The sequence below is a fragment of the Mirounga angustirostris genome, unplaced genomic scaffold, assembly GCF_029215605.1.
Source record: "Mirounga angustirostris isolate CCGP_5_RB_7025 unplaced genomic scaffold, mMirAng1.0.hap1 SCAF_2, whole genome shotgun sequence".
In the NCBI taxonomy this organism is placed as follows: Eukaryota; Metazoa; Chordata; class Mammalia; order Carnivora; family Phocidae; genus Mirounga; species Mirounga angustirostris.
In genome coordinates, this window is record NW_026991710.1 from 187,877,814 (window position 1) to 187,894,400 (window position 16,587).

The 16,587-nt window shown below is 41.4% G+C and overlaps 1 protein-coding gene across 4 annotated transcripts in view; it reads right to left on the reverse strand.

Moving 5' to 3' along the window:
- Nucleotides 1–6,446: 6,446 nt before the first annotated feature.
- TRAPPC11 (trafficking protein particle complex subunit 11) overlaps nucleotides 6,447–16,587 on the reverse strand; it is a 48,175-nt gene continuing 38,034 nt past the window's right edge. For all 4 annotated transcript variants that reach the window (XM_045879623.3, XM_045879622.3, XM_045879624.3 and 1 more), the window contains 4 exons: nucleotides 14,527–14,618; nucleotides 13,318–13,451; nucleotides 11,542–11,709; nucleotides 6,447–7,441 (listed from right to left, as the gene is read on the reverse strand). In XM_045879623.3, the coding sequence (XP_045735579.1) occupies nucleotides 7,397–7,441; nucleotides 11,542–11,709; nucleotides 13,318–13,451; nucleotides 14,527–14,618 (439 nt within the window). In that variant the 3' untranslated portion in view covers nucleotides 6,447–7,396. The remainder of the gene's footprint in view (nucleotides 7,442–11,541; nucleotides 11,710–13,317; nucleotides 13,452–14,526; nucleotides 14,619–16,587) is intronic.

Here is a 16,587-nt window from a genome sequence, read left to right on the forward strand (position 1 = left end):
ATAAAAAAAAAAAAAAAAAAAAAAAATGTTCTGAATAATTTTTTAGCAGTTTCTGATGGTATGTGTATGCATGTGTGGGTGTGTGTGGTGAAAGATCCATCATGTAATGATTACTTGTTTTTATTTTTTATTTTTATTTTTTTTTAAGATGATTACTTGTTTTTAAATAATCAGTATGAAATACATTCATTAAACCATTTCTTCCGTGTCAGGCTCACACGCTAATTTCCCAAGGTAATCATTTAGAACATCTATAATGCTGATTTTAAGTGTATGGTTGAAAAAGGTTCTCAGGAACGAATGTCTGATATCAGTATCAGTTTGAAGTTATCTCACTGATTTTATCCATACAGCTGAAGATTCCTTGTAAACTTTATTCTTCAAAGCAGAAGCTTTAAACAGGTGAACATAGGCACAAATATCCCTCTGTTCAGATGGAGGGTGCTGGGTCTCCTTTAGAGAAGATGACAGCTGCTACCAAAAATGTCATAAAGCCATCACACCAACCTGACATTCCTGTCTTCCAGCTTTCCATTTAGAAGATCTTTACATAGAATAGAGGGGGAAGGAGAGGACAAACCAAAACAAAACCAAAGTTCTTGAATAACATTATAGGTCAGTGAAGAGATGTAACATAATGGAGGACCTCGTTAGGATGCTGATTTAACTATAAAAAGACTTCTTGGTCAGTCAGGGAAAATTGCATACGTATTGTGTATTAGACAATCATAGGGAATTTTTGGTAATTTTTTAGATGTAATAACGCATTGCGGTTTTTTAAAAAAGTCTTTTTATTTCTGGGTGAAATTATCTAAGAGAATTAAAAGTACATAGCCAAGTATTGATGGGGATTGAAGCTGAGTACAAGCATGGAAGTGTGTTATAGCCTCTATTTTTGTGGATGTTTGGTTCTTTTCTTTTTTTTTTTTTTTAAGATTTTTATTTAAGAGAGAGCAGGAGAGGAGAGAGGGTCAGAGGGAGAAGCAGACTCCCCGCTGAGCAGGGAGCCTGATGTGGGACTCGATCTGTGGGACATGATCCGGGATCATGACCTGAGCTGAAGGCAGTCGCTTACCAACTGAGCCACCCAGGCGCCCTGTTTGGTTATTTTCATGATAAAGAAGATGAAATAAAGGGAGGGTAATCAGAAGTGAAGAAAATATTGTAAATGTCGTCTGAGTACCTGGGGTTCCTGATCACCTCTGATAAACATGGGCTATCACAGAGCTCCTCCCATCTTGTATTTAAATTATTCCATATTTCATCTTGAAGATAGAGCTGCTTATTCCTTCCAGTTAAATTTGGCACTTGAGATTCAGTCCTTTGCTGAGGCAATGGTTGTTGATGATCACCCAAGATCAGTTTTCAAACGATACAGTTCTTCAATCTGATGAGCATTTTAAAACTGAAAAGAAGACAAGCTTCATCCCCGAAGTCCTTGAATGCCCATGGAAAAAGCCCTGTTCCCCAGGAGCAGTGGTGAGTTTCATTCTCTCCCCTCCGATTCTCTTATCACCGAATGTGAACCTCGCAGGTAGGAAAACATGCTAGCTGACTCAATAGCTGACAAGCCTACGCTCAAACCACTTGGCATGCCACGGTGCTGGAAGAAGTGGATGCCAGCCAGCATACCCTTCATCACCCGCAAAGCTCTTCCCTGCTTTATTTTACCAACTTTTATATGTCCTCCCAAACTCACTCTCCTAACAGTATCTGTTCAAGGATAATGAAAATGCATTTCCATACAAGAGAAGCACAATCATTTTATTACAAATATGAAAGCAACTCTGATGTTGCTCCTGGAGGAGCCCTGGCCTCCCTGCAGCTTCCTCACCTCCACCTTATGTTCACCTCCACCGTGGTTCCTTTCTCCCTTGTTTTTTTAGTATTTCTTTAATCGCGTGCATTTTCAGACATATCCAAAAATAGAAAGAAATGGGCCCCCCAGGCACCCATTTACCCACCTTTAGCAATTACCAACACTTTTCAAATCTTATGTCATCCATTTCTCTCTGACCTAGTTTGTTTCTTTCCACCACCACTACCCCCCCCCGCCCCCGGAACACTTTAAAACAAATCCCAGACACCCATCAGTTCACCAGTCTTACACCCACTTCTGCATTTATCACCTTGTAGTGGAATTTATTTGCAATGGCATTTTCCCCCGTTGGTCTGCAAGAATGGGGTGTCCTTTATGGCTTCAGCAACCAGCACGGAAACTGGCCCATGGTACGTGGTCAGGAAACACTTGGAATTCAAATGTGTGAGTAAGGGCAGCTGCTTTATTGCCATAGACTTAAGAACATAGGTCTTGGGGCACCTGGGTGGCTCAATGGGTTAAGCGTCTGTCTTTGGCTTGGGTCATGCTCCTGGGGTCCTGGGATCAAGCCCCGTGTTGGCCTCCCTGCTCAGGGGGGAGCCTGCTTCTCCCTCTCCTGCTCCCCCTGCTTGTGCTGTCAAATAAATGAATAAAATCTTAAAAAAAAAAAAAAAAAAAGAACATAGGTCTTAACTCACAGAATGCACAATGCCTCAGTCATCAAAAACATGCTCAGCCCAAGACTCATTATTTAGGACCAAGCACCTGCAGCGTTAGAATGGTGGCTGCGTGCAGTGCCTGGACTTGAATGCCAGCTCTGCCCCCACTTGTGGTGTCGCTGGTATGACAGACTGTATGTTCCGGAGCCGGTGGCAGTTTCTCCTGTCCCACAGTGTTCTTCCCATTTCGCCATCTGGAGGTAGAGTTTATGTTCCCTCCTCTTGAAGCTGGGTGGGCTTGTGGCCACGGTGGAAGTGCTGTTACGTGGTAGCCCAGGTGAGGTCACAAAAGGCGGGGTGGTTTCCACCTTGCTGCCTGGGGCCCTCCCGCTGGAGCCCCCAGACCCCTGGAAAGGTCCCGAGACTCGATGAGCACAGACTCCCAGCTAGCCCCCTCCCGCTTCAGCTCCTGGTTCCATTCCCGCCTATTCTAACCGGTTATGGTCGGACCACAATCGCCTGAGTGACCCCAAGCCAGAACTGCACAGCCACGCCCCTCCCGAATCCCTGACCCACTATGACCGTGGAAGATCATGACTGTTGTTTTAAACCGTCAACTATTGGGGTGATCTGTTCTGCAGCAAGAGAAAACCAGACCACTGGCTCTCTGTGCCTCAGTTTACACATCTTTAAAATGTTTCCTACACATTAGGCTATTGGGGGTATTAAAGAGGTAAGGTAAGAACATCGCTGGCACATGACAGCACTGAATAAATGTTGGCAATCATCACTTGGGAAACACACATAGTTTAGAAATCTTGCCCAACCTAATAAAGATAATATTTGCAAGATCCCATTTGCCACGCATGCTGATACCTTGAATAAGGGTTGCAATTACATAAATAAAAAATAAACTTCTACGTTGCTACGAGTTCTTTCAGTAATTGGAGAGAAAACAGAATTTTTTAAAAATGCTTTGACTTCGCTTCTACTTCCCTGTCTGGTAAAACATGCTTCAGAAAGCAGACACAGGCATGAGGAAATTGAGTGGAAGAGAAAGTTTCTCACAAATGGGATCTTTGGAGAAAACCTGAGTATAATTACGCAATGAATTTATTTTTCACGAAAACATGGGATTTTATACTCATTTAGGGAGTCTTCTGGGGCTCAGATGTGTCTGAGAATGGCATTGTTTGCTAAAATAAAAGGAAGATATTTTGGGAGCTCACCAAAGGATGGCATGAGTATCATTTGTGAAACATGTTTCAAAACAAATCCATATGCATGGAAAAAAAAGGCATCTGAAATGCCAGGATAATAAAATAAAATGTGAATGTTTTCTTATATATCTTAATGCACAGGGTCCATGATTTTTAACTTAGCATCCATTCATAACACTTCCGTTAGAGAGGATTTACAGCATGAGAAAAAGGGGAGGGGGCAGGAGAAAGTGCACATCCCTATCTGGTGTCACGTACTCATTTAACACTCTCATCACTAATGCTACACATCACTGCTTCTTGAAAATTATAGTCACAGCTATGTATTTACTGTACCATTAATACAACTCATCCCTAAGTATTGTCTACACTAGGAGTTGGGACACTTAAGGTGCTTTTTCAGGGGTTTTAGGTCAAGAGGGGGAGCTTCAGAAAGGTATTTGCTGGGACATGAGCCCTCCCCATTAGAAGGGTAAGCCTGACTTTTCCACTGAAAAGCAGCCTGTCACTCATTACAGTGCCAACGTGGGAATCCCAACTCAGAATTCTTTTTTTTTTTTTAAAGATTTTATTTATTTATTTGAGAGAGAAAGAATGAGAGACAGAGTACATGAGAGGGGTTAGGGTCAGAGGGAGAAGCAGGTCCCCGCCGAGCAGGGAGCCCGATGCGGGACTTGATCCCGGGACTCCAGGATCATGACCTGAGCCGAAGGCAGTCGCTTAACCAACTGAGCCACCCAGGCGCCCCCCAACTCAGAATTCTTAACAGCTATTATCAGGGACAGTATCGACTGGAAGACGTTTTATATTCTGGGTGGAGATATAATATGGGCCATGAGAGAAAGGACTGAATTAAAACAAAAGAATCCCTCCTTCAAGTAACATGGAAAACATTTTTTAAAAAATCCACTCTAGGAGTCATGCTCCATAAAACCTTTTAAAGAATTCAAGGATAAGGAACCTAAGACTTTATGAAGAAAACGGAGTTGAAATGGCAAATATAACTTTTAGGACCGTAAAATACAAAATTAGGCAAATTAAGAATTTTTTCTCCCCCAGATATTATCATCCTCCTCTTCCTCACACTTGACACTCGATAATCTCATCTCTGATTATCGAGTGCTTACCTTCATGATACTGGAGGTCAAACTTCAGTGTATCCCTCCCCCAAATTTATAATGCTTTATTAAAAACGTATCCCCGACTGGTGTGTTAGGCTGGTAGAGAGCAATATTGAGAACCAGATGGCATGCAGTAAAATACAGAAGGTAAGAGACTTTCATGCGGACAATGATGGTGGCTGATGGCCCGGAGGCAGGAAGGGAAAGGCCAGGAGCTTCTCCCCAACACCTGTAACTTGAGTTCATTAACAGCTCCTGCAACACGGTGAGTTTTGATTTGTTGGACCCAGGGAAGATGATGATTTCATGTATTTTTGTTTTTTGGGGTTTTTTTTAAAGATTTTTATTTATTTATTTGACAGAGAGAGATAGCGAGAGTAGGAACACAAGCAGGGGGAGTGGGAGAGGGAGAAGCAGGCTTCCTGCCGAGCAAGGAGCCCGATGTGGGACTCGATCCCAGGACCCTGAGATCATGACCTGAGCCGAAGGCAGACGCTTAACGACTGAGCCACCCAGGCGCCCGATTTCATGTGTTTTTGAATTAAAATTTTCAATTTAAAAATAAGAAAACAGAATATATTCACAGTAGAATTCATGATATGGGAGAAGTCCCAGTTGGGAAAGGGATGTTCTATTGCCAACTCTGAGGACGATCGAGGGAAAGCACAGAGCTGTTTATTTGGTGTATTTAGAGTAGCAGAGTTACACAGACCACACGGACGTCAATGCTAATAATTTTAAGGTGCATGCCGGTGATTGATTCATTCTAACACCTACTTCGTGTTTGACGATGGCAGTGTGAACATCTGAGATCTTTATTACATAAGCCCTGCACCAGACCATCTTCACATTCAAAGGAACCTGTGAATTTTTCAAGCTGCAGATTATATCCCATTAGTGGGTCAGGAAGTCAGTTTGGTAGGTTACACTAGGGATGTTTTGTAACAAAACAGAAGAGGATATAAAATATATGAGCATATGAGCATATGTAAGTATTTCATGATCTTGTTTCAGTTTTAGACATTTACACATATACACATATCTGTACTCATGTATGTACTCAACTATACAAACACTGACACATTCTGGTAACACAGACCTTCCAGTAGACGCAGGCATATTCTTTTCAGCCTTCCCATTAAAAATAATAATAATAATAATACAGATGTCCCTGGTTGAGCACTACTGGGGGTCAGCCGCTGTTCCCAAGCTCTTCTCCTGTATTGTTATTATCCTCCTAATAAGGCTAGGAGACGGGTATTACCATCATCTATACCTTACAGACAAGAAGACTGAGATATGCAGAGGGTGGGTAACTTGAACAGCACGTCCCCAGCAAGCAGCAGAGCTGGGATCTGATCCTGGACAATCTGACTGTGGAGACAAGCTCCTGTGGTCTCTACCTGAAAAGCCGAGAATGAAGGGAACCTGTGTCCTCCTGAGACAGAGAGCCCGTTCCATTGTCCAAGTCTCCCCGAAGGCTAGGAGAGCCTGTTCTAGAACGCAGATCTCCCAATTTCCAGTCCTATGCTCTCCCTAGACCTCATACAACAGTATTCTTAGTAAAAGCGGCTTTGTGAAGCTGAAATCAAACAAGTTCAAAATAAATGAAAGATACACATAAGTGTCCTTGAAAGAGAACGTATTTATTTACATCACTATTTCCTTTTTACAACTCCTACACTTTTAAATAATAAAATTTTCCATGAAATCCGGTAAGCTTTAAATTAAGATATTTTAACAGAAGAAAATGGTCACAATATGATTTTTATTTACATGAATTTCCAAGAGTTTTAAATAGTCCTTTTGAAACAGCACAATATAACTAAAAGCTCTCATTTAGAACTTGCATCCTTTCCCAAAACTTTTAGTTTAAGAAATTAAGCTTATAATCACCTCCCTGTAGCTTGGATTCTTAGAGACGAAGATCTGTCAACACACTTACAAATACAAACCTGCTTCATAAATGATCCACGTTTTGGCTGCAAACGGCACCTCTTTCACATGTTTTGACACTAAGCAGAGATTTTTTTAGACACATTAAATTGCTTTGATTAAAACTTTCTGGAAATCTTCTGGATCAGTCACACAACTGCTTACGAGTCGGGATGCATGGATTCTGAGCACTCAATTCAATGTACGAGGATGGGCTGATCTCCGGTTCAGCCAACTTTGAAAGCGACGCACTGGGATCCGGAACTTCCCTGGGGCAGCTTAGGTGCACTTTCCTCCCCATGGCCAGTCCTGTTTGGGAGGCTCCCTTTTCCTCTGATACTGCACATGCGAATCACTTACTTTAAGAACCTACTATTCATAAAACGACTTCCAACAATAACAATGGTCAGACATCCTACCATGTCACACTGAGCGATTTCAAATATTTATTAGTGAAACTACAAGAGAGGATAGATTTTCCTAATATTTTAAGCATGAGTTCCTCTGAAGAGTTGGTATAACATCCATTAAAAAATAGAAAAGATTAACTTTTACCATGATCAAAGCTACAGTTCACAATGAAAAGCTTCTACAGCTCCGTCCACCTTCTCTGTAAGAACAGCCGAGGGCCAGTCTTGAACTTCACGCGGCAGCAATAGAGGTATCATCCGCGAGCCGGCCCTGTGGCTTGAAAGAGGGGAAACAAGATGGGTTTATAGGACAGTAACAACAAAAGCTCTATTAATTGAAAAGATCTCGAAATTCTTGAAACTGTTTCATAAAAATGGAATAAACGGGTGCAAGTATCAAAATCACAGTTGTTTCTCTCCTTCTTTCATCCCACCTTCTCGCTTCACTTGAACCTGGGGGGTGGGGGGGCAAGCTGCAGGGCCAAGGTGCTGCCCCTGTCCCCTCTGCCCCCAGACACCGACACTGCCAGACGACCGCATACCTCCACTGGCTGAATCCGCCTCATTTAACTAGTCACTAATTCTCTCCACCCTGGGTCCAAGCAGCTACTGATCGCGCGCCGGGAGCGTGTGAAAGGGAACCCATTTGCCATCCCTGCTTCAGGGATAGTTTTATTTTCTCTCTTGCTCAGGGCCCTCCTGCATCCCACACTTGAAGAAGGCCACAAACCTGAGCTAATAGACAAGTTCCTTGGGGATTCAAGGCCTCCCAATCTCCTGTTTGTAAGAAAGAGCAATTCACAATGAACTAGAATATCTAACAATGAACACTATAAGGATGGAAGCAGCAGATAAAAACAAAAATTTCCCTTTCCCTAAGGTCACTGAAAAAAAACTTAAAACATCATATCACAAGAGTAAAGGCTACGAATGAATAAAAGTTATCGTGACTGTGCTTAGGGGTAAAACTTCTGACAGGTTAGCAATACCTCAGGGAGTCATCAAGGAACTGAAAAAATGAAATTCTTTTTTTTTTTTTTTAAGATTTTATTTATTTATTTGACAGAGAGAGACACAGTGAGAGAGGGAACACAAGCAGGGGGAGTGGGAGAGGGAGAAGCAGGCTTCCCGCAGAGGAGAGAGCCCGATATGGGACTCGATCCCAGGACCCTGGGACCATGACCTGAGCCGAAGGCAGTTGCTTAACAACTGAGCCACCCAGACGCCCTGAAAAAATGAAATTCTTGCAAATAATCTTACTAAGCAGATGTACATTAGCAGACCTTTGTGGGAAAAGCATGAGATGGTATTCAGGACATGAAATAGAACAGTGTTACAACATCATCACCAAAAGCCACTGGCTGGGCTTGAAGCAGAATGGTTCGGGTGAGACTCCCTGAGACAGGGAGGGAGCACTCCTGCTTTCAGTATGTTTTACGCATGTATGTGTGTGAGTGTGTATGTGTGCGTACATACGTATACGTGTGTGTGTGTATGCATGCATACGTGTGTAAGTTAGGCCTCTGACATTCAAGGCAGGAACGGAATGAACTAAAGAACAGGTGCTTGGTCTTTCGTACTTCACATAATCTTTAGTACTGATAGAGGATGTTCAGTTTCAGAAACGGAATAATGGGGGCACCTGCGTGGCTCAGTCGGTTCAGCGTCTGCCTTCGGCTCAGGTCATGATCCCCGGGTCCTGAGACCGAGCCCCGCGTCTGGCTCCCTGCTCAGCGGGGAGTCTGCTTCTCCCTCTTCCTCTGCCCCTCTCCCTGCTTGTGCTCTCTCTCTCTCTAATAAATAAAATAAAATCTTAAAAAAAAAAAAAGAAACGGAGTAATCGCTCAACCTGATTATATCCTTACCAAACACAGCTTTACCAACAGGGACAGAAGACAAGAACATCATGCAATCAGAAAACTGGAATCTACTTTTCAAAGGAATAAAAATATTAATCCGGCCTTGAAGTAGGGCAGCACTGTCCAAGAGAACTTTCCGTGATGAGGGAAAAGCGCTAGTTAGTGCTGTCCAACATGGGAGTCACCTGTCACACTGATTACTGGGCACTTCAAGTGCGGCTAGTGCAACTAACTCACTCTTAAATTCAATTCTAACTAATTGTCATTTACATCTCAGTAGGGCTCACATGAGTAGTGGCTACCGTACTGGAATAGCACAGCTCTCGAGTTTAGTAAAGGTGTGAAGGGATGTACAACTTGAGTCAGTAAGACTTCACTAAGTGGGAAAAGGGTAATCCTCAGTCACCGTCCTTAGTGTGACAGGTCAAACAACTGTCACTCTAAGATTTCCCAGCTGATAAAGGAGCCGGCTCTGAGGATCCCAGCCAACTTTTTCGGCAGCAGTCAAGTTACTAGAAGGTAGTACTTGTATTTAGAAAAAAGAGCATGGCAGTTAGGAAAAGGCATGCAAGCTATGCTAAAACTTACAAATGTTTATTTTCCTGGAACCTTTCCTAATGGATTTAAGCACTACCCAGAAGAGGTTTACTGTGGAAGAACGTCAGAAGACTGAACTAGCATGAGCTGGGATTAGGTTGGGTGTACCGAGCCCTACAGGGAAAGGAATGAGATTCATCGGTGGACCCGAAATCCTGATTCTCCAAAATGATCAACTCTCACATCTCAAACAGGCGATGTTTGTGCAGCTCTGTCTATGTGGACACCTACTCCCACGTAACTAAAGCTGTACTTCTGAATTTGGGAATAGCACACTTCAGGAGGTCACTCATGCCGCCACTGCTCCCCACCCGGGTCTTAAGACCTTTCCCCTGCAGGGTGACCTCAGACATGACAGGAGGAACAGCAACAGACGTGGCCTGTGAATGTGAACAGGTGGAAATGTTTAAAAAGCCACAGCTGGGGCGCCTGGGTGGCTCAGCGGGTTAAGCGTCTGCCTTCGGCTCAGGTCATGATCCCAGGATCGAGCCCCAAGTTGGGCTCCCTGCTCAGCGGGGAGTCTGCTTCTCCCTCTGGCCCTTCTCCCACCCCCTGCTTGTGTGCACACACTCTCTCTCTAACAAATAGAATCTTTTTAAAAAATTTAAAAAATTAAATTAAATTAAAAATTAAAAATATTGGGCGCCTGGGTGGCTCAGTTGGTTAAGCGACTGCCTTCGGCTCAGGTCATGATCCTGGAGTCCCAGGATCGAGTCCCGCATGGGGCTCCCTGCTCGGCAGGGAGTCTGCTTCTCCCTCTGACCCTCCCCTCTCTCATGCTCTCTCTTTCTCATTCTCTCTCTCAAATAAATAAATAAAATCTTTAAAAAAAATAAAAATTAAAAATTAAAAATATTAAAAAATAAAAATAAACTGCTGTTGGCGTGGGCAGAGGTTATGTGGGACATCTCTGTACTTTCCTCTCAATTTTACTATGAACTTAAAACTGCTCTAAAAAAACAGTAAGTCTTTTTAAAAAGCCACTGTTTAAACACAGGAGATCTGTAAGTATGAGATTTTTCTTTTACAATTTACAAGTATGGTGCTTGGAAACGTTAATAAATTATTGTTTTGCAGATGGAAAGATAAAAAAAGCTAGGAAGATTATAAAGGATACATTAACACAGACTAATTTATCATTTACCCCATCCCAGATTATGTAAAGAAGGGACAGTTCCTCCAAACTTGAATAAGACAGACACAAAAGAGGCAAGAAGAAGCAATGTGACATGTCCTTCCAAAAGTGAGTATAAAGTTAAAACAGAAGACGGTGCACAGGACGCATATATATCCATGTATACCGGAGTTAGAGGAAGCCACAACCAGCTGGAGGGAAGCCTTAATGTTAGGCAGTGAGAACAGCTTCAGTGGAGGTGAGCGCTGTGCTGAATGAACCTCCCGCGCAGCCTGGTTCGCTCTCCCCCACACCGACCATGACCATCCTACACATTCCTTTACCCCAGGAACCTGGACATGGTCCCCGTGTAAAACATCAAAACATTCAACCCGAGTACAGCTTCTGACACAGGATCATTTTCAGAAAAGGCCCCAGTCCAGTATTACACAGAGAATTAGGAACATTCAAGGATCATGTTTAGAAAGCGGATCCATTTTGACTAAAAGCTAGTTACAAACTAACTACAATGTAAAAACATACTTTACTAAGCCAAAGAAAAAACACGTCAAAGGATCCTGCGAAGGTAAATCATTATCCACCTAAGGGAATGAAAACCTTTGAAATTAGATTCTGTGAAATAATAGCAACTTTACAGAAATGGAACAGCAATACCGCCAAACTCATATCAGAACAATCAAAGCTATCAGTCCCAAAATACTGTTTAGTGAAGCTTATGTGAAAGAAATACCTCTGGTTTGTTTTCAAGACAGGAGACTTAAAAAGCGGACAATTTCTAAGCCTTACCTTTACAAAAATACTGGTAGGTATAAAACGCCTGAGCAGTTGATTTGTGAAGTGAGGAAATCTAAGCAGGTTGACGTTGAGAGACGGCAGTTGCTGGTATCCAGCCATCAGAGGGTAGAAATTATATAACATTTCCTGTTCGGTGCCAGGGAGGATCCGTAATCGAATCTATAGCATAACAAGTTGTAGAGAAAGACAATCAAATGTACACGCTTACAGCATCCTCACGGTGTCACCCCTTAATTATTCACAAGTGAGTGGACACCCAAATCTTTCTGGTGAAATGTTCTCTCTCTCCTTATTCCACCTTCCAGACAGATTCTAAAATACAGGGCTGAATCAGGATGACATGGGGACTACACAGATAATAAATGCATTAAAAAAATGTGTGTGATTTCTACCAAGATCTAAACAGCAACTTGCACCAGCTTAAAAAGGGGAACACGACGTGGATCAAGATTTTGTGTCTGAGACCAGGTAGATTTTTTACAGTCACAGTATGTTATGAGATAACTGGTAGAAAGGTATCTTTGTATACATTACGTCAACATAAGACAAACTAGTTGTTTCCGGTGTTTTCTTTTAGGGGATCTTTGTGGCGAGGTAAATGATGTCAGGGGAAAAAAGGATGTTTGTCATCATATATTTTTATAAATCAATATGTGAAAAAGATCAGGACACTCTAGAGAAGCTTCCTCATTTGCAAATGAGTACATATAGTATGTTCATGTGTCAAAGATAATATGTCGTGTACCAATATATAAGAGCTAATATGATATGTATTCTATGTTATAGACTTAAATTAGTGAATGGACTTACAGTATGTTTCATATATAATTCTATTTTACATTTAACAACAAACATAGCATTCAGAATATGTACAGCACAGATGACTAGTCCAGGTAGACACTTCTGAGTATTAGGACACATTTGTTCTTCTAGTTATGTCCTCGTTGATGAAAAGTATTCACTGACTATTGAGTGGTGTCTGTTACCCACTTTGACAGTAGAAGACAGAATTCTCACTGAAATACGGTTTTGCCCGAAAGTGTATGTTCCATTCAAAAACATGAGGAACTTTTCCACCTCTGATTTGAATGAGTGAATCAAAACACCTGAACGATTTTTTATTTTAAATATAAAATCGTGTCTAACTGTGCCAAAGATGAGTAAATTCTGTGCAAGATCAAAAATCTCTAAAAAGGTTCACTGATCGTTCAGAAGAGAAATCAGGCTTTTTTTTTTTTTTTCTAAGTAGGCTCCACACCCAACATGGGGCTTGAACTCATGACCCCAAGATCAAGAGATGCATGCTCTTCCGACTGACCCAGCCAGGCGCCCCAGAGAATCAGGCTTTTAATATGGGTAGTAAGGCCTCTAGGCCTCCAGTTAAAAGACACAAATACACACACTCACACACACACATACACTCAGTAGTAATAAAAGGGAAATCTAAAATTTTCAGGAATCCTATTACAGTCCAAGGATTTGTAAATTCTTGTTTTATAAAAAGAAAGAACTTACACGTATGATCTCAATGTGAAAAGGGTTACCCACTTAATCCACCTCTATATGAATTATACTTAATCTTTAAAAGTGGCTAAAAGTGCTCACTTTGGCAGCACATATACTAAAAGTGGCTAAAAATTTCCTATCAAAATAATAGGGACCACAATCAGCCTTATCAGTTCGTTTGTAAAAACTTATATATAGCTCTCCATTTCCTGGCCACACTTCTCTATCTACATAAGCAACCCAATGAGATATGACCTATACCTGTTTAAGACCTGAGAACATGAAGGCATCACTGGGCTCCACAGAAATCTCTACATCTTGAACTAAGTTAGTCTTGTTCTGTAGGTGATACTTGACAGGTAAGGATTCTCTGACACGCCCAAATGATGGCAGATCTGCAGAGAAAGAGGCCACATTTCTTTTGGTTAAAAAAATAGTTCACCATTTATGAGTTCTTTTTGTAAATGAATCTCATTCCGTAGACATAGGATTATTTAAATTAGTGATAATACTCACTCTCGCTAAATAAGAAAATTCTTTGATTGGACAACAGCCCATGGGACTATGATAAAACAGGCCCAAAAGAATCAAGTCTCCTTCTAAAGCTGATTGGCCTAGAAAGAGTCGTGGCTATCAGGAGGTGAATTATATTTTAGGAACTTTTCAAGTCTATAAAACATTTCCCTAAATATCCATCACAGTTCAAGAAGGAATGATAGGCATCACGTGCCTCCTGATGGGAGCACACACCATTAGCTATGAAGTATTCTTGCCAAACACTTGAACCTGAATCTGATCAAGACTATAGATCTCACCACCAACTCCCAGGGACCCTCAAAAATGATTACAACGCAATCAGCAAAATCCAGACTATGGGAAGCTCTACAGGACACCCGACTCCATTTCTTTAACAGATGAACAGCAGGGAAGAGGGGCAGGCAGTGGTGGTGAAGGACGTGATGGAGTAGAGAGGGGGGGTCTTCCCGAGCATAGATTTCAAAAGTACGAGACATCCATCAGCTGCAACGCGAGACCTTAAAACAATCTAAAGAACCTTCAGAGTCGACCAGGGAAATTGCGACACTGGAATTTGATAATATTAAGAAATTATTCCTAATTTTTAAAGATTTTATTTATGTATGTATTTAGTTATTTGAGAGCGCGAGAGAGAAACAGTATGAGAGGGGAGAGGGTCAGTGATGATAACAGAATTGTGTTATGTTTAGAAAAATAACCACTAACATTAAAGATGCAGACAGAAATATTTATAGATGAAATAATAGCTGGGATCTGCTTTAAAATAAGGGGAGTCGGAGGCGTATGCAGAGGTACAGATGAAACAGGACTGGTCAGAATCTACTTCTGTAAATGCTGGGCATTTTTTACAATAGAATTTTTTAAACCTTAGAAGCTAAAATAGGTATTCTTCCTGGATTCTCTTCCTCAAGTACAATCTGATGCCTGCGTTACCTGCGTTCACGTGGAGAGGAATGTTTTCTACGATCACGTGTGGCAGAGTGATGGCAGTACTGATGACAGGGACATTCCCCACGGCTGAGGTCCTGCGGCAGAAAAGGGCAGCTTTCAAACCCAGGCTTCCCGCGAAAAGTTAAAAACAGGAAATGTGTATGTGCACCGGCGTGTTCCAAAGGAAACAGAAATTACTTCTACATTTTCTAGAACTTTACTAACGGAAGCTGTTTCGTGAAAAGCTTTTGGAATCCTGCTTGTGGTTTGAACGTTTCCAACGCACAAATGCCATGACCCACGGCTGCTGCTTGGCCCCAGTGGCGGAGGGTGAACCGAGCACGCCAGGGGGCGCACCACCGAACCCAGTGTTTGGTAGCAAAAGGCTCTCAGTGTGGGTGACCGACACTGTGACAGAGACCTCCTTCTCACCCTGCAGCCGGCTCACAGCTGAGCAGGGACCACTTGCAAGCGGACCACTACAACGACTCTAGAAGCACACAGTAGAAACCGAGGAACTAAAAATACGTTAGAATCAACCAACACAGTGCCATTCCAGCACTAACCGAGAAAAAGGGCGCACCCTTAGGAAACTGTCAGTATCTTCCCCTCGGTTACAGTTAGAATGGGAACTACAGGGCCAGCTGGCTGCTACCTGACCAAGGAGAGCCCCTGGGGAGAGTCTGTAACTAGAGGCAGAACAGCCAACACTCTGTGCAAGTTATCGTACAGCAGAAGCAACAGGAAAACCCATCTAACCCTTTATCACTAAGAAATATGTCTCTCTGGTACTACAGTGGCATGAGGGGATAATTAAGCAGCGCCTTCACAATACCACTTTAATTCCTAGAAACATAAATTAAACTGAACTTCAATGTTTAGTAAATTCAGAAGTGGGGAAAAGAAAGTTTTTTAAAAACAAAACTACATTATTTTTCCGTTCTCATTTTTAATATTATCTTACCCACTGTTCTAAAATTTATGAAAAAAAAAAAAAACGGAGTCATGCTAAGAAAATAACACATAAAATATCACGTATCTACTTCCCAGCCTAAGAAAACATAACAATATAGCTGAATCTTCCCATGTACCCCTTCCTGCTTGCACTCCCCAGAAGTAACTACTATCCTGAATTTGGTATCTATCATTGCTATGCGTTTCTTTACACTTTTCCAAATTATGTATGTAGCCCTAAGAAGTACACAGTGTTTCACATGTTTTCCAACATTATATACATGCAATTTATTCATATTCTGAATATCTGCAGTTGCTTTGTTCACTCACTATTAAGTTACCAGGTATAGCTCTGGTTAATTCATTTTCACTGGTAATACAACATTCCATTGTATGACTGTGCCACGATTTATCCATTTTCCTGTTGATGGATATTTAGTTTCTAACTGCTGACTATGATAATCAGAGGTGCAATGAACGTTCTTACATACATCCTTTGTGTGCATGTTTAAGACTTTTCTATGACTAGAGGGTATAGACATCTTCAATTTTACCTGGTCCTGCTGCATTGTCTTCCAAAGTAACTTTTGACAAACCATGCATTGTTAAATCTTTTTATTTTTCCAAATTAGTGGGAGCACATCGGAATCTCAGATTCCTAGTGAGGTCAAGCTTCTCTCCCTATGTTTACTAGCCATTGGCTTCTTCTCTTTCCCTTACACTGCATACTCAAGATTTTGCTCAACAACTTTCTGTTAGGAGACTTGTTTTTCTTATGATTTGTAGAGGTTCTTTTTTTTTTTTTTAAAGATTTTAGAAGTTCTTGATATGAATTCTAATACACTGTCAGTTTTACATATTGTAAATAGCTTTTCCCAATTTGTATTTTGTCTTTTCACTTTCTACATGGCATTTTTAAATGAACTAAGAAATTTAATTGTAACAAATCAAATTCATCAATTTTAGTGGCTTATACATTTATGTCTTGTTTAAAGGAACTCTCCCTATTCCAAAGTCTTAAACAATTCTCTTATTTTGTACTAAAAGTAATAAAGTTTTGCTTTCCACAATTAGAACTTTAGGATACCTGGAAGTGATTTTTATATACAT